Source organism: Fusarium oxysporum, chromosome 7, assembly GCF_000149955.1.
Source record: "Fusarium oxysporum f. sp. lycopersici 4287 chromosome 7, whole genome shotgun sequence".
Classification (NCBI taxonomy): domain Eukaryota; kingdom Fungi; phylum Ascomycota; class Sordariomycetes; order Hypocreales; family Nectriaceae; genus Fusarium; species Fusarium oxysporum.
Window position 1 is genome coordinate 4,027,340 of NC_030992.1, and position 26,732 is coordinate 4,054,071.

At 48.5% G+C, this 26,732-nt stretch overlaps 10 protein-coding genes and 1 non-coding gene across 13 annotated transcripts; 5 read left to right on the plus strand and 6 right to left on the minus strand.

Moving 5' to 3' along the window:
- Positions 1-35: 35 nt before the first annotated feature.
- Positions 36-1,373, plus strand: FOXG_10710 (uncharacterized protein; the record flags this gene model as incomplete). The annotated part of the gene is made up of 1 exon (XM_018390186.1): positions 36-1,373. The coding sequence occupies one exon, from the start codon at positions 36-38 to the stop codon at positions 1,371-1,373; it is 1,338 nt and encodes a 445-aa protein (XP_018248584.1).
- Positions 1,374-1,744: 371 nt separating this feature from the next.
- FOXG_10711 (primary-amine oxidase) lies at positions 1,745-4,111 on the minus strand. The gene is made up of 3 exons (XM_018390187.1): positions 3,657-4,111; positions 2,241-3,609; positions 1,745-2,192 (listed from the first exon to the last, which is right to left on the minus strand). The coding sequence occupies exons 1-3, from the start codon at positions 3,951-3,953 to the stop codon at positions 1,810-1,812; spliced, it is 2,049 nt and encodes a 682-aa protein (XP_018248585.1). The 5' UTR covers positions 3,954-4,111; the 3' UTR covers positions 1,745-1,809.
- A 364-nt stretch (positions 4,112-4,475) lies between these two features.
- On the plus strand, positions 4,476-7,867 carry FOXG_10712 (uncharacterized protein). 2 transcript variants are annotated; one of them, XM_018390188.1, is made up of 3 exons: positions 4,476-6,788; positions 6,844-7,109; positions 7,167-7,859. In XM_018390188.1, the coding sequence occupies exons 1-3, from the start codon at positions 5,248-5,250 to the stop codon at positions 7,805-7,807; spliced, it is 2,448 nt and encodes an 815-aa protein (XP_018248586.1). In that variant the 5' UTR covers positions 4,476-5,247; the 3' UTR covers positions 7,808-7,859. The 2 variants fall into 2 exon arrangements, with proteins under 2 accessions (XP_018248586.1, XP_018248587.1); XM_018390189.1 differs by having other exon boundaries at positions 6,844-7,867.
- A 285-nt stretch (positions 7,868-8,152) lies between these two features.
- On the minus strand, positions 8,153-12,378 carry FOXG_10713 (Ca2+-transporting ATPase). 2 transcript variants are annotated; one of them, XM_018390190.1, is made up of 3 exons: positions 12,227-12,378; positions 10,991-12,160; positions 8,153-10,946 (listed from the first exon to the last, which is right to left on the minus strand). In XM_018390190.1, exons 1-3 carry the CDS (start codon positions 12,303-12,305, stop codon positions 8,407-8,409), a joined length of 3,789 nt encoding a protein of 1,262 aa, XP_018248588.1. In that variant the 5' UTR covers positions 12,306-12,378; the 3' UTR covers positions 8,153-8,406. The 2 variants fall into 2 exon arrangements, with proteins under 2 accessions (XP_018248588.1, XP_018248589.1); XM_018390191.1 differs by having other exon boundaries at positions 12,216-12,362.
- A 1,533-nt stretch (positions 12,379-13,911) lies between these two features.
- FOXG_20353 (uncharacterized protein) lies at positions 13,912-15,933 on the minus strand. The gene has a single exon (XM_018400636.1). The coding sequence runs from the start codon at positions 15,363-15,365 to the stop codon at positions 14,952-14,954; it is 414 nt and encodes a 137-aa protein (XP_018248590.1). The 5' UTR covers positions 15,366-15,933; the 3' UTR covers positions 13,912-14,951.
- A 237-nt stretch (positions 15,934-16,170) lies between these two features.
- On the minus strand, positions 16,171-16,256 carry FOXG_20354. Its single transcript has one exon. It is a non-coding gene; the product is annotated as a tRNA-Lys (tRNA).
- Positions 16,257-16,811: 555 nt separating this feature from the next.
- FOXG_10714 (uncharacterized protein) lies at positions 16,812-17,111 on the minus strand (the record flags this gene model as incomplete). Its single annotated transcript, XM_018390192.1, has 1 exon — positions 16,812-17,111. The coding sequence occupies one exon, from the start codon at positions 17,109-17,111 to the stop codon at positions 16,812-16,814; it is 300 nt and encodes a 99-aa protein (XP_018248591.1).
- A 691-nt stretch (positions 17,112-17,802) lies between these two features.
- FOXG_20355 (uncharacterized protein) lies at positions 17,803-18,054 on the plus strand (the record flags this gene model as incomplete). Its single annotated transcript, XM_018400637.1, has 1 exon — positions 17,803-18,054. The coding sequence occupies one exon, from the start codon at positions 17,803-17,805 to the stop codon at positions 18,052-18,054; it is 252 nt and encodes an 83-aa protein (XP_018248592.1).
- A 2,238-nt stretch (positions 18,055-20,292) lies between these two features.
- FOXG_10715 (uncharacterized protein) lies at positions 20,293-20,598 on the plus strand (the record flags this gene model as incomplete). Its single annotated transcript, XM_018390193.1, has 1 exon — positions 20,293-20,598. The coding sequence occupies one exon, from the start codon at positions 20,293-20,295 to the stop codon at positions 20,596-20,598; it is 306 nt and encodes a 101-aa protein (XP_018248593.1).
- A 1,567-nt stretch (positions 20,599-22,165) lies between these two features.
- On the minus strand, positions 22,166-22,258 carry FOXG_20356 (uncharacterized protein; the record flags this gene model as incomplete). Its single annotated transcript, XM_018400638.1, has 1 exon — positions 22,166-22,258. The coding sequence occupies one exon, from the start codon at positions 22,256-22,258 to the stop codon at positions 22,166-22,168; it is 93 nt and encodes a 30-aa protein (XP_018248594.1).
- Positions 22,259-22,434: 176 nt separating this feature from the next.
- FOXG_10716 (uncharacterized protein) lies at positions 22,435-23,558 on the plus strand (the record flags this gene model as incomplete). The annotated part of the gene is made up of 2 exons (XM_018390194.1): positions 22,435-22,890; positions 23,379-23,558. 2 exons carry the CDS (start codon positions 22,435-22,437, stop codon positions 23,556-23,558), a joined length of 636 nt encoding a protein of 211 aa, XP_018248595.1.
- Positions 23,559-26,732: the final 3,174 nt, after the last annotated feature.

The following is a 26,732-nucleotide window of genomic DNA, read 5'->3' on the forward strand; positions in this document are numbered from 1 at the left end:
TTCTTTTTTTCTTGTTTAAGTCATTCTTTGATAGAATGCGTTCATTCCTTATTTTAGCTTGCCTCCTCGGCACAGCTCTATCCGCTCCTTTCCAAACATCTTCCCTAGACACCACCCGCAAAGGCTTTATAAAAGCTCATCCCGGCGGTACAAACAACGTTGAAGTAACAGACAATAATCTCCTCAACGGCACATACGCCAAGAACAAAACTCGCGTTTTAACACACCGCGCTGAACAAGCGACGTTGCCACTGAAGCTAGTGAACAACTTCAGCGGCGGAAACGTCAGAGCGTATATCTCAGGGTTGGACTCTGACGGCACTGTCGTCTTCATCGGAGCGAGTGGAAACCTTGTGTATCCTAAATCAGGAGGTTCGAAAGTGCCTGTTGAGATCAAGGATAACATTGCTATTCCTCTCCCACCACAGGGTCAGACTCTCGAGTTTACGGTGCCTATCTCCATGAGTTCAGGGCGTGTTTATTTCGCCAATGAAGATCTTCACTTTTTTGTCGTTGACATTGGAAGCGGCGATGGTTTAGTGCAGCCCTCTGTTACGAATCTTCAAGATCCTAGTGCGGGTGTAGACTGGGGTTTTGTGGAATTCACCTACACGAATGGCGTTCTGTACGCCAACATCAGCTATGTCGACTTTGTGGGTATACCGCTTGGTATGGGGCTTTCCCTCAAAGATGGAAGTACACAGTCGTGCGCCGGACTGGAGTCTGGCGCTGTGAGCAAGATCTGCGATGATCTTGTTAAGCAGAAAGATGCGGATGGGAGAGCTTGGACGTTTATGTGCATTGCGAATGCCCAGGGTAAACCAGTTCGTGTGCTTTCGCCGGGAAACCAGTATGATCTTGAACCGATTACCTTTGGGGACTATTGGGATACTTATGTCAACGATGTATGGAGTAAATACTCCTCGCAGGACCTCATCATCAACACGCAGTCTGAAGCAGGCAATGTCAAGTGCCGCGTTACGGGGGACCAACTTACTTGCGATGGCGACAACAGAGGATACGGCAAACCCAACACCAAAGACATCTGGGGCTGTAACAGCGGTCCATTTACTGTAATGGAAGGCGATAATGCAGTTCATGCGGCAGTTGTTCCTCGTCTCTGCGCTGCGTTTGTTCGAACTACACTTCTTGTTGACGGAGGCGATACGCAGCCCAAGTTAGGACAGGAAGCATACTACAAGAATGATCCTACGAGCCACTATAGCCGTATCGTTCATTCTTATGAGGTTGATGGCAAGGGATACGCTTTTCCGTATGATGATGTCAATCCGGATGGGAATGAGAATGCTTCTGGGGTTGTTTCAGGCGAGCCGGAGACTTTGACGATTTTTGTTGGTGGACCTTCTGCATAGGAGGTATCTGTATATTATTTACTTCTTGTAAGAATACTGTATTGATTCAAGACCATGTAGTAGTTTCTCTTCATGCCGTAGAATGCCTGTTGTGTGTCCGTTTTATCCTGTTATGTTCGCTGTAGATTTTGCAATCCTTGAAGGGTCCTAAGTCGAGGCGTATTGTTAACGGCAAAGCTTCATACCAGTGCCGCTTCAATTACGATTGGGCTCACTCTAGAGGAGTTTTGGGGTGAATTCAACGACCAAAGAAACATAATCCCGTATAAAATGAATGACCTACTTGCTAGACTATGCTCTGCAACGTGAGGTGCGAGCATACCATGCGTTCAAGTTACATCTCCAGAACATCACAACCGATCATTATAGAACTTATTTGCAAATAATCCTTCTATGCAATTTAACGCTATGACTAACTATACAAGCTCATTCACCCTTACAACCTCGCAGCAGCATTTCCACCGGAACAACAACTCTTTCCCCCAAAGGCCAACTGACTAACCTTATCACTCTGATCCAGCGCGCCCTTCTTCTCCGCAACCTGCGTGGGGGTGATGGAGTAACTAGGCGGCACATCCATACAAGGATTGTTCGTAAAGAAGTTCCTAGGTCGGAGCAATAACGTCATTGGCTCGACGGGCATGATGGGGAAGTCCTCAGGTGCAGGGATGTGTGTAACACCGAAAGTATGCCAAAGAACAATGTCGGTGTTTTCGGTGGATGCTGATCCTTCGGCGATCCACTCGGGAAGACCTTGGGATGGCTCGCCAGATGTTTGAGGGACGTGACGACCTGCAGCCCAGAGTTCATCATCGCGATCTGTACATTATTAGCGTCATACCATATTGAGGGAGGTAAAAGACTTACAAGGAGTGACGTGAACAGCATGGCGGGCAAAACCAGCACGCTTCCAAACCAGCGATCCCTCCTTCGGCAAAAGGCCTGGAACCTCTCTGCTAACAAGCTTATAAGACGCAGGCTTCTTCGAATAAGGATGCAGCTTATTCTCATTAACCATCTCCCACGTCCTGCTCGTCGCACCGTTATAATCTGTCTTTGCCTGCCCACTCGTCCTCAACTTTGTCTTCTTGGCGTAAAACGCATTGCCGTATTTGTTCTGGGGACTTCCGACGGGTGCCTCACTAGCAACTGTGTCGACCATGTTGACAGTGTTGTTCACGCCGTCGATCATGGGGTTCACGCGCAGACAGAACAGGTGCTGATGGTTGTGCGCGTTGACCTGGGGATAAACCTCTGTTCCCCACGGTCCAGCTTCTTCACCCTCGTTAAGGGCGTATGTGTTGAGAATGCCGGTGAGTTTGATCTCGGGCTGGATTGTTCCGTCTTGGTGGAACACCCACTGGCATGCGTACTCGTAGTTAGCCGCTGTAAAGATCTGTTGCACGATGAGTTTTCGCGCGCGCGTTACAGTGACGGAATCATCGCGGAAGTCAGTGTGCTTGAAGAGAATACCGTTATCCTCCTCGTGAATACAGATAGCATTCTTGATGGTTCGGATAGAGCCATCGCGCGCAGCGAATTCGGCGTCGAGGTAGTGAATCACACCCTTGCAGTCGCATCCCAGCGCGAGAGAGTTGGCCATGTATCCTGCGCCGTATTCACCAAGATCAAAAGCGTGCTTTCGCTGATGAGGATGCTCAGGCGCACCGTACGGCACCACCATTTCCGAGAGGGAAAGGCGGTAGAAGATAGGTCGCTCGATACCCTTGTCGGTGAAAGTAATGTGGTTCAGCACAATACCCTCCTTGTAGTTGAATCCAATATGGAACTTAAAGTTCTGCCACGAAAGAACACGTCCATTCATGGTAAACGACACACCCTCGGGCTGCGTAATGTTGATAGGCTTGATATCCTTCCGATAACCACCGTTCTCATTGATGTAGCGCGGGGTGTAGTCAATAGCCTTCTGCTTGCTCAGCGGGCGACGCACGCTGGGGATATCAATGTGGATGATGGCCTTCTTGGCGCCGTCGTAGATGGGGCAGAAGTCAAGGGGGTACTGATACTGGAAGGTATCGGGGTCAGGGCGGTAGTACATGAGTGCCTGCTGGAGACGGATGTTGCTGCCGAAGCGCTCGTCGTAGCCGATTGTCCAGGGGTCGCAGTAGACTTTGTGCATGTCTGATTTGGGGATGCCGGAGATTTCGCACTGTTCTATGACCTTGGGGTCTTTGCGCATGATCTCCTCGACCTGGATGAGTTCCTCGGGTGTGATCTACTTTGTCAGCTGTGTTCAAAGACTACCAGGTTGAGAGGACTTACAATTGGCTGAAGGCCATCTAGCTTCTCCCACTTCTGAACCTTTCTCGTCTTAAGATCCACAAGACCATCATAAACCTTTCCATCAGGAAGAATGACAGTGACATCCGCAATTCTCGCAGGTTTATTTCCATCAGAAGGATGCTCAAGCCACCTCAACATCTCCTTCTTGCGGGGCTCGTGTAGAGTCACAGCATTGAAGAGGAGTTGGCCGGACTGATACTTGCGGATAGCCTCGACGGCAGCGGCGATCTCATCTCCGGAGAGAGGATCAAAAGGATGATGTTGCGTGAGACCCATGGTGACTGTATTGAGGTTTACTGGTTAGGTGAAGACGGTATGGTATGGGGGAGGAAGAGGAGGGATATATAGTTTTTGGGACATGATGATAAGAGCGTCTCGAGTTGGAAATACACGACTCTTTTTTCCGTATCGGGATTGATGTGTGACAGCTCCTCTAGCTCTCATGGTGGGGAGGCGATATCGCGGGGTAATCGTGAGCCTCACGGAAAGATAAACTGAATTGGGTTTAGTTATCAGTTGATAAGATAGGCTCCTCAGATCTCGACCTCCCCGCTTGAATTTATTACAAAACAGGTAATTATAACCTGTTTTTCGCACCGGATATTGAATCCCGTTGAGTCCCGTACGTAACAAGATCATGATGGATAGGAATATCTCTGTTTTGGTACTTATTACACCTCGTGACACACACCAAAGAAGCTGTTTTATCCAGAATTACCTCTTTCATCTTGATTGCCACTGAGGGGTTGGATTGGTCTGGCCCAGGAATTGGGGACCCGAGTTCCGGAGTGGATAAAAGTCGATTGAGCCCAGATTTGTTTTATTTTCTTTAGGTAAAAATATGAGCTTTCCCCGGATTTCGCGATTAGCTTGTCTTGTTCATCTTCGGTGTTGATGCAGCTGTGCCGATTATCGCTGCGAGTGGTGTTTAGTTGCGACAAGACATTCTCAATTGCAGAGACAAGGCCATTTTCTTGTCATCGCAGGCATGATGCATCTTCTGTCAATTACAACATGCGATACTACCAGGCTGGGCCTTGGTCTTGGTCTTGGCCTTAGTCGCTGACAGGATGACACCTCGTCGCGCGATTGATGTTTGTCTCAGCGCCATCATCGGCACTCCAAGCGTTATCTCAGCTCCCCAGCACCAGCCAGCAGAAGAGATCCCAGCAATCGTGTCGCGGCAGCATCATGAGAGCCTTGAGCTGAACAATTCATCCTCGCGATATGGATCAATGCCGGAGAAAGCATCGCGTAGCTGCGATATTCGATGTTGGCCACAATTGTGTGTGTTAGCTCTTGTGTCACCTCCTGAGTCCTGCATGCTCATGGTAGGAATCATGCTAGAAGAGGAACGCGCAATTGCGCGCTGCGCCAAACAAACATGAGTGAGGTCACCATATCTAGACCGCAATTCCCTTGAGACCATCATTTGCAATTTTCTCTCTTTCTAAATACAACCAATATATTTTATACTCAATAGTTATCAATATTACTTGAATTTATCATCTCGTTTTGTTCCGCTCCAGCCACCCCATTCTTCGAGGCCTCTGCCTACGTCACCTCCACAATGGAGCATCGTCCTCTCGCTGACCACTCTTCCGCATTACGCCGATATGTCCACGAAACAGATTCCTGCCTGTACGCCCGAATATCGGCAGCCAACGGTTCTGACCGAGAGCGATTCTACGTTGACTACCATGAACCCCAGCTTCACACCGTTCAACAAGAAGTCTCCCGTCGAGAACCAAGCGAGGTCGAGCGATTCCCATTCCTCTGCGTCTTCCATTTCGCAGGCTGCGATAAGAAGTTCGAGAATAAAAGGGACTGGAAGGACCATGTTGTGTCCCAGCATCTGAAACTAGACCGGGTGCTCTGGGAGTGCAATGAACCCGGCTGCACGCATACCGAGCGCACTCGTCGGCAGAGGCAATTCTTCCTACCGGCCGAGGATAAAACCCTACGATTGAAGGACTACAACGGTACAGGTACGCTCTTCGCCAACAAGCACGATTTCCGAACGCATCTTATCAACCGTCACCGACGGACCAAGCTGCACGACAAAAAGGAAGATATAAACAAGGTTCTCGACAAAGAGGTGCAATGGCTCCTAGACCGTCAAGACTCGTCGATGCGCATGTTATATGGACTGCCTCAAGACCTTGTCTGTCCAATGCCCGAATGCGCATCGGTGCGGTTTGTTGGTACTACGGCTTGGGATCGACGGCTCAACCACGCTGCTGAACACTTTCTTGCCAACCCACAATGCTTGAATGTTTTTGGTGGCGAGCTGGATGCTGAGCTTGTACAATGGGCATCCAGCGATGAAGTCGGCATCCATAAGATGGCGCCAAATGCTCGCCTTGCACAACATGACTGCACCAAATCGATCGCAGACAGTGGCTACAGCAGCATGCCTGGTATACCACCTCAACCGAACCTTTCACAGCCGGGCGATTCATCCCCCGTGGTGCCCTCCAAGATCCCAGAGTGGAGCGATGCCACATTCCATTACAGCAGCATGGAGGAACTATACCTGAGTGCATTGCCAGGCTGTATGGGAGGCTGGGTTCAAGATCATGAGTGTCTGGAACCTTTGATTGACGAAGAAAGCAGTTCTTCAGCATACCAGTCTTTCCAGGAATGGCGGTCCCAATACGAGTCCATGGAGGATGATAGTGTCCTCAATACCTCCCAAGACTCGGACTCTAGTGATGAGTCTGATGGAACGCCTGACGAGAATCCGGAGACTGCGGCTGTTATGCAATGGTTCCATGGATGGCTTCGGCAATGGCTGGCGCCGTTGACACAGGAGAAACCCAGCGGAAATGGTAGTAGCCAGGCTACCGCATCTCAAAGCCAAACCAGCTCCAGTTCCAGCACGCAGAAGAAGAAAGGAACAGGCCGGCCTCGCCGTGTCCCAAAGCGCAAGCGAGGCAATGACGGCGAAGACGATGGCAATGAGGAGAGTCCCAAATCTCAACGTGTTGATGGAGGTCAGCAGACACGAATGCTTGCCTGTCCGTACTTCAAGCGGAACCCGCGAAAATACGGTCGGCCAGAATGGAAGAGCTGCGCACACCCTGGTTATCGGGACCTCCATCGCGTAAAGTAAGCACCACATCCAACGCCATAAAGCAATCAAGATTCTAATCCTGAGAAACAGAGAGCACATGTATCGGCGACATTCGCTGCCCGAGTACCAATGTCGGCGCTGTCGCGTGGATCTCAAGACCTCAGAAGCCCTGGAGGCGCACTCGCAGCAATTGCAAGCGTGCACGCCAACCGTCGGCAACCAAGACGGCTTGAACCAAGAGCAGGTAAAAAGAATGAGGAGTAAGAAAGGAACGGGGAAGAACAAGAGCGAGGGGGACAGGTGGAACGACGTTTACTCCATTGCGTTCCCTTATGATCAGCATACGCCCAGCCCTTGTATGTCAGCTTTGCCCCTACCTATCCCTTCTTTCCAGGAATGACTAACAAGATCAGATCTCTACGATACTGACGAGGATAAAAGTGCCAGGGAGTTCAATCTATGCCACGAGTTCGGCGGCTTTTTAACGAGGGAGCTGCCCCCGCTTGTCGGGAGACATTTGAGCACGGTTGGATACCCGTTGCCCGAGTCAATACGAGACGACATTGAGCAATTGGTGAGACGGTTTGTTCCTCAGCTGCAGACTTCTTTTTTAAAAGAGATGAGTTTTGTGGCAAGCACTAGCAACGAGCAGCCAGACAGTGCATCAGCAACAAATGACGCAGCCAGCTTCGTGGAGTCTACGACAACAAGACGCACTTCTGAGGACTCAGCGACGACGCTTCAACGGGACAATACGCATGAAGACTCAGTGACAATACTCCCAAGAGGAAGCACCTCTGAAGCGTCAATGTCCATGTTTCCGACAAGCAACGGCTCTCAAGAATTAACGACAATGCCTCAAATTAATTACGTCGGAGCAGATTCGACGATGCTACATAATGGGACTTTCTCTGGGCAGGGCATGATGATCCCGGCATCTCAGACGATGCCACCATACTTTTCGCCGACAATTGAGGATTGGCAGGTAATTTATCAGCAGCTTGGCTATGACCCAAATCTTGCTTTGGGGTTTGGTGGGATGAAAACTTCATAGGATACAAGTTCATACCTACTTATTGTATAATATAAATTTTGACCAAGACGTGCTTCTATTGCTACAGCGTCATGATCCTTCGAATAGGAGACAGTTCACCGAATTTGTAAGAACAATTATTGCATCACGAGTTAAAAGGTTGAGCGGTAGCCGATACATAATTAATTTCATCAATGGCGATAAGGCAGCTCTCTGACCCGCCTGCTTCTTCGTGCTGGTGTCCACTAAATTGGTCAGCTTTCAGCGGCTGCCAGCGCTACATGTTAGTGGGCAGGCGTCGCAACCAGACCCCGACCATGAACTCCAAGAAATCATCACCAAAAATGCAAGATACACACAAACAAGCTCTTTGTTACTCAAACTTTTATTAATAGTAGATAGATCATTCGCTCAGACTTGTATATATAACATGACATATCGACCGCCAACTCCAGACATCTATGATTTGCTTTGCTTTGTGGCTTTCCTTTCCGTTCCTATAAATGATTGCTCTGATCGAACTCGTACATTAAAACAGATGCAGCACTCGTTCAATCTCTAAATAATGCAACATAACATGAGCCAAATTAACACAAGTATCCAGTATAACATGCTCGCACTCACGCCTGTCGCGCCTCAAGGTTCTCGTTACTAACACCCTGTCCAGGCTGCAATCCTGCTACACTAGCAGCCACGATACCCGGCATACCAACGACTGACATCATCGGCGAGATGGGTGGTCTGTTCGAAGACCTTGACGAACCGCGTCGACTGCGAAGCTTGCTTCTAGGTCGAGACTCGGATCTCTTGCGTCGAAGCATCTTCTCACGTGAGCGCGCCATGGCATCGCTCAACGCCGTCATGCGTCCGCCGCGAACACGCTTCAAGAACTCGAGATCATCGCGAATGCCGAGAAGTGCGGTATCCATATCATACCCCTCCAGCTTCTCCTTAGGGAATGGTTCAGTGCCGTCTTCTTCGGAAGTATCCTTCTTCTTGCGCGAGAAGCGGATCCAGCTTGGCCACAGCTTAGCGAGGACTTTGACAAAGGCGTGGAACCATTCATCAGGGAATAAACGAATGAGTACACCAATGGGAATAGAGAAGAATCCAAGAACAAGAGAAATTCCCCACTGGATACCGTTCAAGCGTGTAACGACAAAGGCGTCGCTGCCGAAGAAGATGATGATGATCTGTCCAGCTGCCATGATGGTCATCATAAGCATGAACAAATGGTTGCGGTGAAGGCCCTCGAAGATGTTGAGCTTGTTATCGATACGTCGACTGTTGACGAGCTTAAAGATCTGCATAAAGACAAAGATGTTGAAGATGAGGGATCGGACTTCGCGTTCTTCATAGCCGAGGATTGAATCGCGACCGAACCAGAGGACGAAACATACGATGAGCTGGTAGATCGATTGACCGATGATCATCTTCCACATGGTAATTGTGATAAGCGGTGCAGTTCGAGCTTCGGGTTCGCGGTGCAGTAAACTTCCAGTCGGAGGATCGGTAGCGAGAGCGAGCGCAGCGAAAGTATCCATGATCAGGTTCACCCAAAGCAGCTGAACAGCGTTGAGAACAGATTTCTGCTCATCGTCCGAAACAGCCGAGATGAACGTTACACCCACAGCTGTGATGTTAACGGTAAGTTGAAACTGCAAGAACTTCTTAACCGAGTCGTTAATAGCACGACCCCAACCCAAAGCCACAACAATAGAGGAGAAGTTATCGTCCATGAGGATGATATCCGATGCTTCCTTGGCGACTTCTGTGCCAGTAATACCCATCGAGAAACCAACATCCGCCGCCTTGAGCGCAGGAGCATCGTTCGTTCCATCACCTGTAACAGCGACAATCTCACCGAGCGAGCGCAACGTCTTGACGAGGATGCGTTTATCCTCCGGACTCGACCTAGCGAGCACACGGAGTTTCTTCACGACTGCTGTGCGGTCTGATTCAGAGAGCTTGCGGAAGTCGGAGCCTTGCATCACGGCGTTGGGCTCGTTGATGGTGCTTTCGGTGAGGATGCCGCAGTTGAGAGCGATGGCGCGCGCGGTCTCGACGTTGTCGCCTGTTACCATCTTTACGTTGACGGAGGCGATACCGCAGTCGTTTACGGCCTCGGGGACGCCCTTGCGCACGGGATCTTGGATGCCGACGACGCCCATCCAGGTGAGGTTATGCACCAAATCGGTGAGATCGATCTCGGCGTTGTCGTCTTCGGGGCGGAGGGTGAGAACAGGAGGCCAGTTCTCAAAGTCGCGGTAAGCAAGACCCAAAGTTCGCAGAGAGTTTGTCGCATAGTTGAAGATGATAGATCGCAATTCCTCTTTTCCATCGTCGGAGAGGGCCTCGGTGGTAGGTGACGTTGTAGGATCGCCGAGAATGGTGGTGCATTCGCCGAGAACAATTTCGGAAGCACCCTTGATGTAGAGTCTGTACTTGGGCTTATCCTTCGTCGGGCCGGGGATCTGGACAACGGCGCCCATGCATTTGCGCTGGGAGTTGAATGGGAAGAGACGTGTGACGGGATGGTTGGCGCGTTCGATTGCGAGGGGACCGAGACCGAGATATCGACGGGCCCAGTCGAGAAGAGCAGTCTCAGTCTTTGTGCCAACGAAGCCTTGCTTTCCTTCTTCATCTGACTCGAAAGCCGTGGTGTTAACAGTGATGGCAGTCTTGAGAAGTTCCTTGTACTCAGGATCAAGCTTGGACGAGAACTGAGCCAGCGCAATGGTCTCTCGCTTCTCAGCACCAGCAGACTCCTGCTCGAACGACGAATCGCCAAAGGAGAAGAGTCCGCGAATACCCAATGATCCAGCGACGACGGTCATGATATTCTCAGTAAGCGTACCAGTCTTGTCGGAGCAAATAACCGTGGCGTTACCCATAGTCTCACACGATTGAAGATGTCGCACCAAGTTATTCTCGCGCGTCATCTTCTTCGTCGCGAAAGCGAGAGAGAGTGTAACTGCGAGGGGAAGACCTTCTGGGACGGCGACGACGATGACGGTGATGGATGTGATGAGGATCTGGAGGAAGTCTTGGCCTTTTTGCTCGCCACTTTCGTGGTTGTTGGGGAGTTTGGCAAGGAATTCGATGAGGAGGACGAAGAAGAGCAAGAGACCAGCTGCGCTACCAAGCTTCGCAATGTACCCTGACCTGTTAGTATGTATACTGAGATGTTATGCGATGACTTACCAGCGAGGAGATTGAGCTTTGCCTGAAGAGGCGTCAGTCCCGGATCATCACGAAGCGACATCATCGTCTTTCCATGACTACTCTGCTCTCCCACCGCCGTAACAAGAAACGTTCCCACGCCATCGAGAACTTTCGCACCCGAGATGATGAACGGATCAAGCTTCTTCAACGGCGGCGCCTGCTCGTGCAACAGCGCATGAAGAACCTGCTCCGCGGGAACCTTCTTAATAAGATCCGACTCTCCCGTCGCCGAACTCTCATCACAGCTGAGATTATGGCCCTCGATAAAAACACCATCCACGGGGATGACATCGCCTGGCTCAAGAAGCATGACATCGCCGACTAGTACATCGTGAATAGAGATATTCTGGGGTTTTCCGGAGCGGGTGATCTTCACGATGCGGTCTTCCTTCTTCTGGTTGAGTTTCTGAAACTGTCGCTCTTTTTGCCAATCGTTTGCTGCACCGACGACAACGACGATTGTGATGGCCACAATGATAGCGACGCCTTCAACCCATTCGACTTTCGCACCGCCGTCTTCATGCGATCCTCCAAAGGTTTGGTACAGACCTAAAGCAAGTGATACAACAGCTGCGATGCAGAGAAGGATGAGGACGCGGTCCTGCAGAGCGATCCATGCTAGTTCAAGAAACGACTTTGACTTTGGTTCCGGAAGCCGATTCGCGCCGTACACTCGTTTCCGATCAGGAAACGCATCTTTTCCTGAAGCGTGCGCATCGCTATGCGTCGTCTTCTCAACCTTTGAAGAAGTCGCTTCTTCGAACGACACTGCACCAGCGAGCTTTCCCTCATCCACGCTCAATCCCGCCTTTGCATCAGTCCTCAAACCTTTCTGCAGACCGGGCAGTCCACCAAGCGCAACAAAAGCCGCCAAGTTCTTTGGGTTAATAAGTTTCGCCAATTGACCCGGCGAAAAGGCAAATGGGTTGTTTTCCACGTGAAAGAGGTCTTCCTCGCCTGGGTCGGGCTTTAAGATTTCGGCTTGGTCGCCTTTTCTTAGGGCTTCTACTTCGCGAGACATCTGCTCATGATCGGTCCCGACTTTTGTAGATGGCGACGAGGACCATGATTCGGTTCGAGATTTAGCTGTTGGTACTGCAAGAGTATTCGTATCATCTAGCGGAGATGGAGAGATTGAATCTGCAGGTGCTAGTTCTACTGTGTTAGCGTGCATGCTCGTACGATGTCGTTGAAGTCGCCGCACTGGAGAATTACCGGGATCGTTTGAGTCGACAGCAGCAGTGTCGACAGTGATTGTAGGAGCGCGCGGGCGTCGTGGAGCGTTAGAGTCCATGTTGACGACCTGTGATGGAATGTGTTCATGAGAGTTGGGAGAAAAGATGAAAAGAGGAGAAGCCAAGATATTGAGACTCAAGCGCTGGGGTGAGAGGCAAGCAGGGGATGAAAATACACTTCCGACACAGCCACAGCCACGAGGCATGCCAAGATCCTGGGCGGGCTGTGTGATTGGTGATGCGGAGGGCTAAGATGTTATTGCTTGGAGTTGCGAATCTTGGCATTTGCAGGGGTACTTTTTTGTTTAATCAGTAGGACTTGTTCCGTGCTTAACCTGCTAAACAAACTGCCACAGTACTATTATCTTGATGAAAATAATGTACCACTTTACATCACCGGTATAGCCTTTACCTACTCACAAACATCTACAGAGGTACTGCTCTTCAGTGATCAGTTTGTCGTATTCCAACCGCCAGCCAAGATCTAAACGCCCACTAACCGTCCAGGCCGTCCCCACTCCCAAATCACAAATCCAAGGTCCCCATAAGTCGCCCCATAAGTCGCCCCACAACGTCATTGTCTAAGCCTCTTTTTTTAAGCTTAATAGCGCCCATCACGCTAGATCTCATTGACTCCTTCCCTCCCTGGTAACCTTCATCTCCCTCTGTTGCAAAAAAAGGGGGCGATTTAATAAATCCAGTTTTTAAAGTTAATTCAACCACCTTCTCTGTGTAGTTCAGAGTCCAAAGAACTCTCTCATCCTATTATGTGCAGTTTTGTACACAGCCCGGTATGGTCCACTTAGGTCATGCAGAGGGAACCTTTTGGAAGATGGTGATGTTTGGAGCGAGGGGATTGGCTGGGACGCGAAGAAATCTTGAATCAAATACATCATGCAGTGAATGGCATGATGACTAGATGATGCCCAATTCGGTAGTTCGTTGAACATAACGTGTTTAATGGACACCAGGCACGTTAGACGGTGAATAAACATCGTTGGCAAGTATCGTACGTGGCACTCGAGGCTTTGTACACATGACAGACCCGCCAGTGACATCTCACCCTCTTCTCAAGGTATCAACGGGACTTGATAGCGCCGATTTGCTCCAACGATCGATACTGTATCATCGTGCATAAACAACACAAAAAACCAGAAACTTACCCGTAAACAAGGAGGCCACCCGTAATTTGAATGCCGGGGCAACCCCTGTCTTGGGTTAAGCTTAATTTCGCTGCATATTTTCCTGCTCAGCTCCATGACGTCAGTGAAGGCATCGGATGATGGGGGCAAGACGAATTGGTAAGGTAGGGGAAAATGGGATGAGCCACCAGGATATTCATCTCGGGAGGTTCTGAATGGAGAAGGACGGTATTAAGCTTTCAGCTAGACAATTCCGATCGGGGCGGTGTTGAGGCGATGCTGAGGCTATGGGAGACGCGTAGATTTTGTGTATTTGTTGAGAGAGGCAGCCGGGAGAGATGGAAAACATGAGATTTGAGCTTGTGATGCCGAATTGAGGACGTGTTGAGGGGGCAAATTGAGAGGCGAAGGTATTGCGGTTGATTGACGCGTTCATGGTGACGACGTGACCATAGGGAGGCTACTACAGATAGCTTGAACGCCTGCGATATCAGGAAAAATAATTCCTGAGGATGAAATTACTGCCTGATTGTCAGGATTGCTCGTAAAGAGTCTGATCATCATTTGTGTCGTTGTCGCGCTGCCGCACCTTGGGCTTCTTCGCGTTGGTGACTCGAGATTACATTGAGTACCTAGGTACAAAGCACATGGGAATATTTCGCGACGAACATCGCAATAAAAGAAATCTCGGAAGGAAAGTGATCGGCTTGAATCGGCGATAGCTCCAATTGTATTTCTCCTCCTCTCCGACGCAGAATAACATTACGCGGGATTAATGGCTCGAGGTGAAATGTCAAATGCGCATTCCTACCCGGGACCTCTAATTTTAATCTTTGCGCAACCACAGTTGATGGGAATTGCTGTAAATTACACCAGATCTACCATAAAACAGACGAGCCTTTGCCGAATTTGACAACACAAGATGGGCGAACCATGAAATTTAAAGACAATTACAGCCTGCAGGTAATGTCCCAAATCTCTTGCCTTGTCTGCAGTTTTAGTCGTTCATCGCTGCTGCATCAATCGCGTCGTGCGAAAGCATTGTAGACCACGCGACAGAACGCACATGGCTCGACACTCAAGTACTGCGGTTTCCAGTCGAAGTAGGCGTTGGGGAATGGGATCATTAAGACAACTTCACGCGGCGTCTCAAACACAATTTATGTCAACCCAGTCTTGGGTTTCAAGGGCCTTGGAGTTCTCGTGATCCAGGCCTAGCTTCATGATAATAGTACTTACGCTTGAAGTCGGGTTCTTGTCCTCTATCTAAGAAGCTCTTGTGACCTCGCTACGTTCAAGGACAGATACACAGCTTGGGAGTGATCCGTCGCTGTTCATGTCTCCCAGCAGAGCTACAAGGGTTCATCCATCGAATGATCACCTATCGTAGTCGTACTGCGACATGCCGCATTCTCCTCAGATGTAGAGTCGCAGCTGCACCGACAACTGGCAGTATGTAGTCTACGTCCTGAAACTCAACGGCAAGCTGAGGAAAGCCGCGACGATGAGTCCATCGAAGAAAACTGGATTGACCCAGAGTTCAGGCTAGCCAACTATCATCTTTCAATCAGTTCTAGCTGAATGAAAGCAATTTTGCTGGTGAATCCCAGTTCTTCCGATGCAAAACCACCTGATGCAGAAATCTTTGCAAGAGGATGAAGATCGAGCGTATCGGAGCGTATCGGGTCGAATGAAAGAACGGGTATTGCAATCAATCGTATCGTCAAACTGGGTTTTCGACGGGGTCGCTGTTCGAGAACATAGGCGCGGCCGTGAACAATGGCGGGAGAACGAGTCGTAGAGGAACGGAGGAGGGTCGGCGCAGGCGGGAGGGGGGCTAGAATCGTTGCAGATGTATTCCATCCGCCGTTTCCTTGGTGCGCACCTGTGTCGTAACAGCAGATACCTCTTGATTCTCGGAGCCCAGGAGTTGTCGGGAGCAAATAAATCTGTGCGATGCGGTCGCCTGAGAGGCATATTGAGTATGTCGATAGGACAGCGACGCTGGTGATCGCGGGCTCGTCGTGGTGGGAGAACCGAGTCGTCGACTGCGGGGAGGGTCGAGGCCAAGAGTCGATGGGGAAGACTGCATATTTCCGTAGACTTCTAGCTCTTCGGTGACATCGCTCTTGGGGTTCTTATAGCCCTTTTGGTGCACGCATCGCTGAGGCGCGATGGGTTGGTGAGGTCTCGCAGCAAGGAAGACATCTCGAATTGTCGCGTGGACTGGACTGGACGATGTTGAACAACGAGGAAACGCTGTAGAAAGCGCGGCGAATTCGAAGCGAAGGCAGGCGATCACAGAGGCCAAGGGCGATCAGGTACTCTTTGCCGAATGCATCTTGATGAGCGCGAAGTCGATTCGGTTTGGGACGAGGCGCGGAACGGCTGATTCTTCGGAGCTCAGGTGCTGAGACAGACGACGAGCCTAGGAAGACCTTATCGACGGGAGAATGTCCTTCCACCGGAAGAGCGCTCGTTAATTCGAATCAATAGAAGGATGTGAGTCGGGTGTCTCGAGTTGTGATATAGAGACTGCGAGAGATCACAAAGGAATGCTAAATGGAAAGAGCCCATGACACCAGCAGGAAGCTAGCGCCACGGAGAGCGCCACACTCACATCCGTGGCGCACTCTCCAAGTGGACCCAGATTCCTCCACCGGCCCAACTTCAAACTGTCACCACGAGCGCAAATGAAGAGAAAAAAAGATAAAAGTGTCTGCAATCGATTCCTTTCGACCCAAAGATCAAAATAAAAATTCAAAATTAACGAAAAAAGAAACTCCCCGTGAGAGACTCGAACTCTCAACTTTCAGATTTCATTTGTTTGTAAAAGTCTGACACGCTAACCAATTGCGTCAACGGGGATGCTTGACTTGTGTTGTTATTCCCTGCTCAAACTCTGGAATATAACCACCACTACTCTAGGACGTAGTAAGTTATGTTACCGTTCTCCTAATCTGTCATGCCTTAATTGCAACATTTTGTATAGCCATAAGAAAAGAAATTACTGCTTTCTTATTTTTTCCATGGCTTAGTAGATAGTATTAATTTTCTTTTAATAATTAACTAGGTATATTATTACAGTCTGGATTAGTATTATAAACACCAAGACTACCCTGCAGGTTATATATATGTTATAACAGAAGTCTTTAGTCTCTACATACAACTGCTACTAATTACTTATATATTACTTGTCTAGCAAACGGAAATAAATAGAGATCCCATGATATTATTATTTTCTAAACCCCATGGCGAGAAGATATGGTCATTGTAATGCCTGATGTCTGTTATACGTGTTCTAAAAATATTTAATTCATTGATATCGCATCGCAGGTCAAGCATCTTGAGAAACTCAAAGCTGGTGGCCAGTTCATAAATACATAAGAAGCAAAAACGAGAAATTTAACACATCAAATTAGTTTAGTAGTGGATATACTCAAACAACTGGAAGAAGCTTACAGCCCACGCTGTCCCCATAGAGTTGAAGATGACACCACGTGTCTTCAATTCGTTCTCGAGATTAACCCTTCTTCCAACCTTGATGACAAAATTCTTTCCATTGGACCCGATAATCCAATCATCTGAGCCAAAGATATCTCCGAGCGCACCTCGGAGCCTTTCCAGCCTGCAGAACCGCTTGATCGGGAACTCATGTCTGAACACAAGCTTCTCAGTGTTGACAGCATTTTTGCTGCCCCATCTTTTGGTAGTAGTAGGCATTGTGTCGTAATGTTGGACTTTTTATTTGATGCAGTTGTTTACTTGGATGGAGTGTATGGGGATGACAGTTTGGGTTCTTGGGGGCCTCTTATAGGGAGCCTTGGAGACGAAAGGCAGCCGACATTGACACTACTTGATAACACGTGCGGTTCACTTGCTGAAGGAACTCACGATAAGAGCATCAATCTACGCTGATACGTAAACTTCACGGGACACAAGACTAATCTATCTCTGAATTCACCTGCTGAATTATGACTGGTTGACAGATTCCCGCCATCAGTTGGACAACAATGTGCTTCCGTATATCAGCAGCGAATGTCTGAAGTACTTGTCGTGCATTCACGACATCAATTCATAGCAGTGTTTAAGAAAGGGACCATGTTGACGTCTCTCATGACCGCAATGACCTCTCTGAATAGACCGCTGTCAGTGGTCCGGTGGAAATCTTGAAGGCGATCAAGCTTGGTTCTTAAAGGCATCTATCTGCTTTCCTTTGATGGGGCTAGTCTTCTGTTTCGACGATCACATCCTCTGAGCATGGTGATGCTCGACCCAGCGCAAAGATAATGAAACGAAAGGACTCCAACGGTCAAGTATAAATAGACCTACAACCCCGAATATTTCCCACGCCAAAAACATCAACACAACCAAACCTCTACATATTACCAACATCAACACTAAAAACATAATCATGCCTTCTGGATCCTGTTCCAAGACCGACCAGGGAGCCGCTGAGTGGTCCTGTGACCATAACATCGAACTTGACCTCATCAACAACCGGGGAACATTTGAAGCCGCCTTGAGAGTCATTTACCCTCTTGGGTTTAAAGTAAACTACAAGTACAGTCCCAACACCTGCCATGTTACTGCGCTTGCGAAAACCCCAGAACCAGCCGACCTGCAGAGAAAACTCCAAGATGTCGGTGCTATTCTTCAAGGCTGAGGGAATGGGAGCTGAAGTGGATGGCCCATTATCGCGCGTAGGGAAGAGAAGCGTACAGCAAATGCCATTTTGAGATGCCGAAGGTTTTGAGCTACCAATAGTTATTCACATAGGAATCGCATAAGTTAAACCACCATAAATGACGAGTGAAAGAAGTGATGTTGAGAGATGTTCAAGTTAGGCCAATAGTCACACCAAGATCTCTGTAGTCACAGCGAATCTGCAATAAGATGTAAATCGAGAAGTGAACGAATCTGAAAAGCCGAGGAAGTGTGAAACCACTTTGTTATGGATGTTCTGAGCCCATACAAGCTTCGAAGTTCCGGGACAGTGATTGGTAATGTTTCCCAAAGGTCGCGACAACTTGGAATCGGAAACAGCACTGAAAATACCACGGGAGCGGTATGCTCTAGATAGATAGAGATGAATTGATACTAATTCTGTGCGGTGAATATAAGCTCTCAGTCTCAACTATAAATAACACAAAACTAAACAACAACCGATATCAAAACAGTATATAACTATCTATATAAAGGGCACATCTATTACAACCGCTATACAGCAAAAATGGCTGCAGAATCTAAACTAGGAGATAATACAATATGGCACACGTTTACAAGATATATCCCAGAATGGTTTGTTAGCGACTATTCCAAACTGGAGAAAGGCTTGAAGGAATTCTTCCCTGGCGGAATTGATGTCACATTTGAGAAGGAAACCGCAGATCATGTAGCACATTACAAGGTAATCGGGCTCCGAGACAGTCTCGATAACATCAACCTACAGAAATTCCTCACGGACGGCGAATATGTTTTACGGGATTGAGCGCGGAGGCAATAGAAAGGGAGGCAGACCACCATAGGAGAGACTTCGTTATTCTTTAGAGTTGACGTTACATAGCCATATGCTGCTGAGTTTACCTCGGTAAACGATATAATTTGAAGTTTTAGTACCTCAGGGATTTAGTTAAGGGAAGAAGGCGATATCAGAGGAGCTCTGAGCAGAAGACAACGGAGCAAGTCATGATGCTTGAAAGATTATGCACATAGCACGCACGTTTGTCGTGAATGACCCTTTAAAAATGCGCAAAGAAGCTTCTAGACCAGTGAACTACAAGACTATTCACTTTTGAGAAACAAGAGGTCGCTGTTCACGGCCCAGGGATCGTGAACTATGTTTGTCGAAATGGTAGTGACAATGCAACGGGCAAAGCGTATTGAGTATAGATAGCGGCGACGAGTCCGTTGAATGACCGGCCAAGGAGGAACAAAACGTGACCACACATCCATTGGACAATTACACCCCAAATACTCGAGAACGATATCCCCCGCAGTTAAGATGTCCCGAGGCTCTACTATCGGAAACAAAGATGAATACAAGCCATGCACCAAGTTCATCCCTCGCAAGATCGTTGAAGAAAAAAACAAAAAGGCTTTAGAAGAAAAGTTGCTTAGCTTCTTTCCTGGTGGAGTAATCATGACAAGGACAGTGGTTGGGGAGCTTTATAAGGTAGAGGGACTTGTGCTCAAGAGTTCAGAAGATTTCAATCTGCTGGAAAAACTGCAGGACCTTAATCTCCTCATGAAGGAATGAGAGACAGGGGTGAAGAGGTGGAAATACTGGGAGGGGACTGTCGTGATGGAAGGCCAGAAGGAGAGAGGCCGTATTCATAACACTATACAGCTGCATTTGGTCAGAACAAAGAGCTTCGGTCGGGCTGCAAACGAAGGCGAAGTAATAATGTTTTGTTTGATAAGATCATTGTAGGTGCCAGAAATGTGAATGCTACTTCAACGAAAAAGTGTTAGCTGAGTAGGTATGTCCAACATGTTTCCCAGAGGACGGAAGACTCGCCCGAGTAGTGAAGGTATTGCAAAGAGAACTTGAGGAGCAACTACAAAAGTTCCGACAATCGTGTTAGCTGAGAGGCCATTATGCAAGGATTCACTCTCGAGAAGTGAAGAGACCGTAATCACCACGCTTTCGAGAGTGATGATATGTCTAATAGACCTGGGAAATGACTACAGTCTGAAGGTTGTTCATTGACATATGGCCCATAATCACGCCCCCAAATGACTCTGACAAGTGTCTGTTGCAATGGCAGTGAAACCGCCACGAGCTGAAGATTAACTATAGAAAGAGGCGATTCGCCAGTCAATTAGCTAGACACTCAGTAGACGTCCGCAACACTACATCAAACTTATCACACCTTCACATTCATATTCACTACTTGCAAGCATGCCTGCAGACTCCGGTTCAGCAGATCAAGAACCCGAGACTTGGGGCAGTCAAATTAAATATGTCCCCGTTCGTCTTGTCAAGGACGTGAACAGTTTCAAAGCAGCATTGAAGAAACACTATGGTGAAGGAGTGACGCACCCTATCAAGGGCTCACACACAGAAGAGGCCGTCTATGAGGTTAAGGCACCCAAAGCGAGTACAGGACCCACAGATCTGGTGAAGACTCTCCAGGAGGAGGATGTCCTTAAGAAAGAGGGATGGAGGGGGAGAGGAAGACGTCCAACATCATGGTTCCGTCGCTGAGGAAGGTGAGATATAGCAGCTGAAACGTTCGCTATATCAGGTACAATGGGATCAATTATTGACTCTTTTAAACTGAAGCCTGCGACTCTGAAGTGAAGTGATGATGTAAGGTGATTTGTTTGTCCAGACCACCAGAAAGGGTGAGGCTGTGAATAGCTGCTTCAGAAACCTGTTCGCTCTGGAGAAGTGAGAGTAATTGTACACTGTACATTGCGATGGCAGTGACACCACCATAGCCGCCTATAAATTACATCGATGTATTAGAAAAATGAAATAACAACCAACATCATAACTCACTTATAGCATAGCCACTTATACGACATACCCTTTAATTAGAACATCTATAGAACAATGGCGACTTACGGGTCTAAAATTCATGACATCCCCATACGACTTATTGGCGACGAGAGTGCTTTCGAAAGAGCCGTAGAAGCCATTTATCCGAATGGTGTCACGTTTACATATCACAGAACAGGGACTACCGCTTCACCATGGCCAGTGTGCAATGTTCAAGCGAATTCAAGCACTGGACCAGCCGATCTCGTCAAGCACCTCCAGGACACTGAGGTTATCATGAAGGAGTGATGGAGTCATGGGAATATAGGTGGAGAAAATGCAAAGAGAACCTCAGAGGACAAGGAGGGCAGATATGGCAAGCAAAATGCTATGGCTGTTCTAATAATTTAAAGAGCTCTCAATAGTTGATTCAATAGATTAAGCCATTTTCCCTCAATATGAAGGCTAAGAAGAAGTATATTGTCTTCTGATAGGCTGAAAGCACTAAGTTCTGTGTAGTGATTATAAGCTCTCAGCCACAGGCCTCAACCGCAAGTCACACGTCTAAGGCTGAAAGCACGTAGCAGAAAAGCAGAGAGCTGTGAGTAGAATCTGCAGTGAAAAAGTGATTACAACCCGTTCATGAAAGTAGAGTGAGCCAACACGACTTTAATGCTCAAAAACCATCTTACTCGCGTCCCTTTGGGACTCACGTGGACCAAAGCCATATAGAGTTTGGAATATTAGGGCACAGCTTACGAATGGTACAATGCAAGCTTTCTATGTAATTGAAGTGGCCCTCTTATGGACAATTACTCATCATTAAGCAGTCGTTAGGCAGGCGTATCAATAGTTGCTTGATGGTAAACTGGCTCGGAATGAATGAAGAGGAAAATGACGCAGAACTCATCAAGAAGCGGACTGAACAAGGTGAGGTATTATTCTGGGCCACCAATCAACAGTATGAAAAGCGGATTAATGATTTATGCAATATAGAGGATGAAGAGGGGCTCTAACTTTTTCTTCTTCTTCCGCATGATACTTGTGTGGTACAAGCGGGAGTTTGCTTGCCATTTGTCACTGAGAGCTGTGGCTGACTTGGCCACCAAAGCAATGGGAAGCAGCTGGACGGGAGATGGGGGCACTGGAAAAGTGTCCTCAATTGGAAAAAGGTTCCAAGTTTGATGGGGAATGTGCCCAAAGTGTCAGTTGAATGGAAGACTGCTGAAAGACAAATCACGGTTCTGCCAGACTTCCTGCACGCGTGAGTCTGCCAGACTGTGGCCTAGGTCTAACTTGCCGAGATATCGATAAGGTTTACTTCGTTAAACTTGACGGTCTTGTCGTCTTGTAGCATGATGAGTGCTTGGTTAAACGAGTCCATTTGTACGACGGCCGTATGATCACAAGGTTCGTCCACAACTTCAAAGTGTATTATGCTTGCAACACGAGTTCGAAAAAGCCCTAACTTAATTTCCAGGGGAATAAATATGCGTGTACTCGCCAATCAAAAAGCTGCCACCAAAAAGTCCTCTATTTTCCAAACACTTACGCTACAGGATGTTGATTTTCAACTTGTTCAATATCGCCATCTTGGCCCTGAGAAACCAAGTGTTCGCGACACCTGTCCCTGGCGACAACACACGTCACGCTCGCAGCCCCCCGCCTCCTATCCCCCCAGCACCTCCAGCAACCACTGCAAACAAGTCAACTGTAGAGATTCACCCACGTATTGCCCTTCAAGTCGGCCCTATCCCGAAAATCCACCTTGTCCCAAGGCACCAGCTCGACAACTTCGCCGGCAAACCCGTCCCTCCACATCGACCACACCAACGGCGCGACCTTCCAGACATCGGCCAGTTGGTCGCCTACCCGTTCGGCAAACTACCAGACTTCGTAAAAGACGACAGGTATGAGTGGAATAACATACAATACCCCGCCTATGCCTTCGGGAGGGTTCTCCTGGGCGCAAAGTCATATGCGAACGCTCAGCCGAGAACTTGCAGTGGATCTCTGGTTGGTCCACGACACGTCTTGATAGCGAGGCACTGCTTTGGGGATAAATTAGCCGACAGTATTTCATTTGAATCCAACTTTTTTGAGGGCCGGAGCGGAGGGACATCGTACGCGACGGACGTCATCACTCTGGACGGCCTAGAATGTCAAAAAACGCCCAAAGATGGAGAAGAGAAATTTAATTGTACACTCTTGAACGACTGGGCTATCTTGATCCTCGCGGATCGAATGGGGTGAGACACACGGGGTACCTCGGGGTAAAAAGAATTCGATACAAAGACGCTGATGAACAAGCAACCATTTGTGAGTAAAAAAGAGAACAGAACAAATGAATGAACACTAATGTTAAGTAGTCACACGTGGGATTTCCTAATAAATTCTTGTACGACAAAGGAAAGCCTCTGAGGCAGGATGGAATAACAGTGGAGAAATGTTATACCTCTTGCGACATTCCTGGCGACCGGCTGTTGACTGACGCAGATTGCCAGTGCGGAGCATCAGGAGGACCCTTGTTTCGAATGGAAGATGGGCTAGCTTGGCAGTATGGGGTGGCGAGTTCACGTTTTTGGGATCTCACCAAAAGCCAGACTCCTCCGGATAGGTGTGCTTTTGTATCCAGCACCAAGTTTATCACTGCAGCTGCTATGGCGCGACAGCAGTTTCCTTAGTATTTCTGGCCATCGGTATGCTGTTAGCAAGATAGCTACGTAACTGTATGCGAGAAGATGGAACTTAATAAATCGCGTCGATTGGCCAACGAGACCTCCCTGCTTTATGCCTTATTTAGTCTGCAATGTCGACGCAGCGGTCTTAGCGGGCGTCAAGAGCGCCCTATCAAGGCAGTGACAATGGAAGATATGATGAGAGTAAGAGAGTGAGATAATGGAATCAGGGGATGAACCTTCTTGCACACCTTTACGCATCTGCGAAACAAGCCAGTGGTCGTGGCGAGCTGAACTAGACGTGTTCAGACCCCTGAACAGGTAAACAGGCCTAGAACAACCACTGATGGTGACGGAACACTACACTACTGACACTAGGACGGTGATCACATCATGGAACCTGGTTTGTGTGACTGCAGAGACCTCTGACACCCAATGAGCGAGAGTGGCCAAACATCTAGCTCTCTACGAAGGAGGGTTGCTGTCTCCCTACGGTCACAGGGCCTGGGCATCTAGGATGGCAACAAGCCACTGAACAAGAGTGAAAAACGAGCTGCAGCATCTATACGTGCCAGCTGACTGCTGAAGATGATGAGAGCATCTTCAGCACATCGTTGATGTCGTCGAAGGACACTTCAATACGAAGCCCTTGGTCCTTGTGACTTGACGAGACTCATGCTACCATTCAAGAAGACTGCCTTCAGACATAAAGGAACTGACCGCTATGAAAGATAGCTGTATTATTGGATACAGGCTTCTGTATCGTGAAGGCTGCGCGTCAGGAGTGGTGAAGGATTGCGCGACCACTAGGTTCCCCCTAAACACAATCACATATCGACGGGCAACCCGGCCACCCACCATGGAGCGTGGTGTTGGTCGAGAAGACTTTGTGGCTTGCATGGCATCCAAGTTATGAATGTGCCGTAAGTTGGACGGTAACATGTACTGCTTCGACATCTCAGCTCGGAGTCTCGAACATGGAACCCACATCAGGCAGCGCCACTTGAGTAGCCCCTGGCGAGCATTCTATCCAAACTTGAGTATTGCGAGAAGAAACACTGAGAGGACCGTACTTGAAAGATATTTGAGGTGAGGAGCGTCTTCCTTGACACGAGGTGAACTCCCGTTGAGTGCTGAAGATATTAGACTCCTAGAGGCGAGCTTGCGTATTTATAATAAAAGACTTGAATAGAAAAACCCTGATTTAAGAGATGAAATCCGAAAGAACCAAGCAATGCGCACGACGCATATCCACTGGTGGACGATCTCGGATGCAACCGCTTTTCTTTTGCTCCATTGATGTACATCGTAAGACGCATAGACTTGCTACCACCAAACATCAACAGTCTGCTCTGAGCCTAGTTCCTCAGGGCTTCTTGACTCCTTTGTCTGACAGATGAGTGGAACTTCCATATCACCATGATTTCCAACCAGGCTTTGCCTTGGCAAGCAAGAGAATCGGAATACTGAGCCGTGTTATTATCTTGACCTGAATCCAGGCGAGGCTTGATAAGAATTGAAATGAGGCCAACCTATCACATCACCAAGTTACAATGAGTTTCATCAGCCTTCATCGGGAAGAGTAGGATGTCAAACTTCCCCAAGTTCAAGCCAAGCCGTCATTCCCCAACTCATATCTATGTGATAACATGCATTATTGTTGGCGCTATCTCCCCTTGCTTCTTGGCCTCGGTTCCGACCCCATCCGGACCACGAGAGCTGAATCCCCGTAGTACTGGCGGGATCCCAATAGTAGCCCCCGAGACTCTTTTCCCCAAGAAGCCAAGCGAAATCCACGCTATACGACGCTGAATCTGACACCAGAGCCTCATCGGATGAAATAGGAACCCAAGCGCATTCCAAACACCTTCCAGCAACCAATCTACGGAAATGTACATTTCTCCAAGGTCGCATTGCGTCTTTCAACCCTGGAGCAATAGAGTTCCGTCTCAAGGATGACGTGCCAAGAATACGAGTCCCCGTAAGCATCCGAAGTCCAAACCAACAGCATACTCAGACCAATCCAGTAATTGCGCCGATGGCTTCGCTTAGAAACACCGTTAGTAAACTGTCTGTGCTCATCATCCCCAGTTATCACAGTGAGATACCCTTGCGGGGTAAGCTAATCACTCCCCGTTCTAGCTGAAATAGCTGATATCTAGGAAAAGCTAAGACTAAACCCCAGAGCGAACCAACGCCATAAAGTGGAACAACGTCACAGCGCATTTGGGGATGGTGCAGATCTGTAAGACACCAATCACCAAGCGGTGAATCCTTCGAGAAGACGTCTAGTGGGAGATCCTGTCGAAAAGAATCCGGGAAGGCGGGCTATCTCGAGCCTTTCATTTGACACTGAAGTGTGAGGAGCGGGCGTCGAGTCGATAGTGCAGGCGGCTACTGGAATGTTTGTCTGAATAGGGCTAAGCACATGCATGACTAGAATGCATTAAGAAGCGGCAATTCTTCTAGAAAACAACTTGGTTGCAAGATCAGCGTGCTTAAAACCAACCCTAGCATCATTTCACCGGCGTATCACTGGATAATTACAGTGGCGGAGCATCGTTAGTGGAGTGTTAGTGAAGTGCTAGTGCAAAGTTCGCGGAGTAGACAGCCCCCAACCCCCCTCAGCGGGCAAGATCCCCCCGCAGATATGACACTCTAGCTGTTGGACTAGAGCGGGAATCTTCGGAACGGTCTGGACTCGCCAAGAGGGGGTTCTGATACAGGCGCTACGATGTTGTGATGCAATGCTCCGAATTTCTAGGCTGCGAGTTTTGGTACGAGAGATTAGGGTGGTATTCGTGACCCAATCTCTGGCACATCCCTGTTGATGCTGTGAGATGGGCTTACGGTTGCATTGAGCAGCCCACATGCCGTACTTTAGGTAGCTGTATTATTGTCATTGCGTAAGTTTGATAGCGCAACGCTGGGGGAGATTGAAGGCTGAATCGACGATTCACTTACAGCTTATTATCTCTTGGAGGTGATTCCAATAATGAGGAGAGCAGCCAAGGTGACTCCTCTCCTTGGCCAAAAAGGGTGCGGAGGCAGCCAAGTAGTCTAGTCAGCGGAGTAGCCAAGCCAGTCTCTCGCTTCAACATGCGGAGACAACTACCACCCTCACTCTTGGCCAGCAACTAATGAATCAGGCAAAGCGATACAAACGCCAAAGCAATCATC

Bases quoted from the DNA above. Each gene is read 5' to 3' on its own strand.
- FOXG_10711 (XM_018390187.1), bottom strand. From the start codon at position 3,953: ATGGGTCTCACGCAACATCATCCTTTTGATCCTCTCTCCGGAGATGAG. The intron at 3,610-3,656 runs GTAAGTCCTCTC...CTGACAAAGTAG, and splicing joins TAGATGGCCTTCAGCCAATT to ATCACACCCGAGGAACTCAT. The intron at 2,193-2,240 runs GTAAGTCTTTTA...AATAATGTACAG, and splicing joins TGCTGTTCACGTCACTCCTT to ATCGCGATGATGAACTCTGG.
- FOXG_10712 (XM_018390188.1), top strand. From the start codon at position 5,248: ATGGAGCATCGTCCTCTCGCTGACCACTCTTCCGCATTACGCCGATAT. The intron at 6,789-6,843 runs GTAAGCACCACA...CCTGAGAAACAG, and splicing joins CGGGACCTCCATCGCGTAAA to AGAGCACATGTATCGGCGAC. The intron at 7,110-7,166 runs GTATGTCAGCTT...TAACAAGATCAG, and splicing joins TCAGCATACGCCCAGCCCTT to ATCTCTACGATACTGACGAG.
- FOXG_10713 (XM_018390190.1), bottom strand. From the start codon at position 12,305: ATGGACTCTAACGCTCCACGACGCCCGCGCGCTCCTACAATCACTGTC. The intron at 12,161-12,226 runs GTAATTCTCCAG...CAGTAGAACTAG, and splicing joins TGTCGACTCAAACGATCCCG to CACCTGCAGATTCAATCTCT. The intron at 10,947-10,990 runs GTAAGTCATCGC...CTAACAGGTCAG, and splicing joins AAAGCTCAATCTCCTCGCTG to GGTACATTGCGAAGCTTGGT.
- FOXG_20353 (XM_018400636.1), bottom strand. From the start codon at position 15,365: ATGCCTCTCAGGCGACCGCATCGCACAGATTTATTTGCTCCCGACAAC.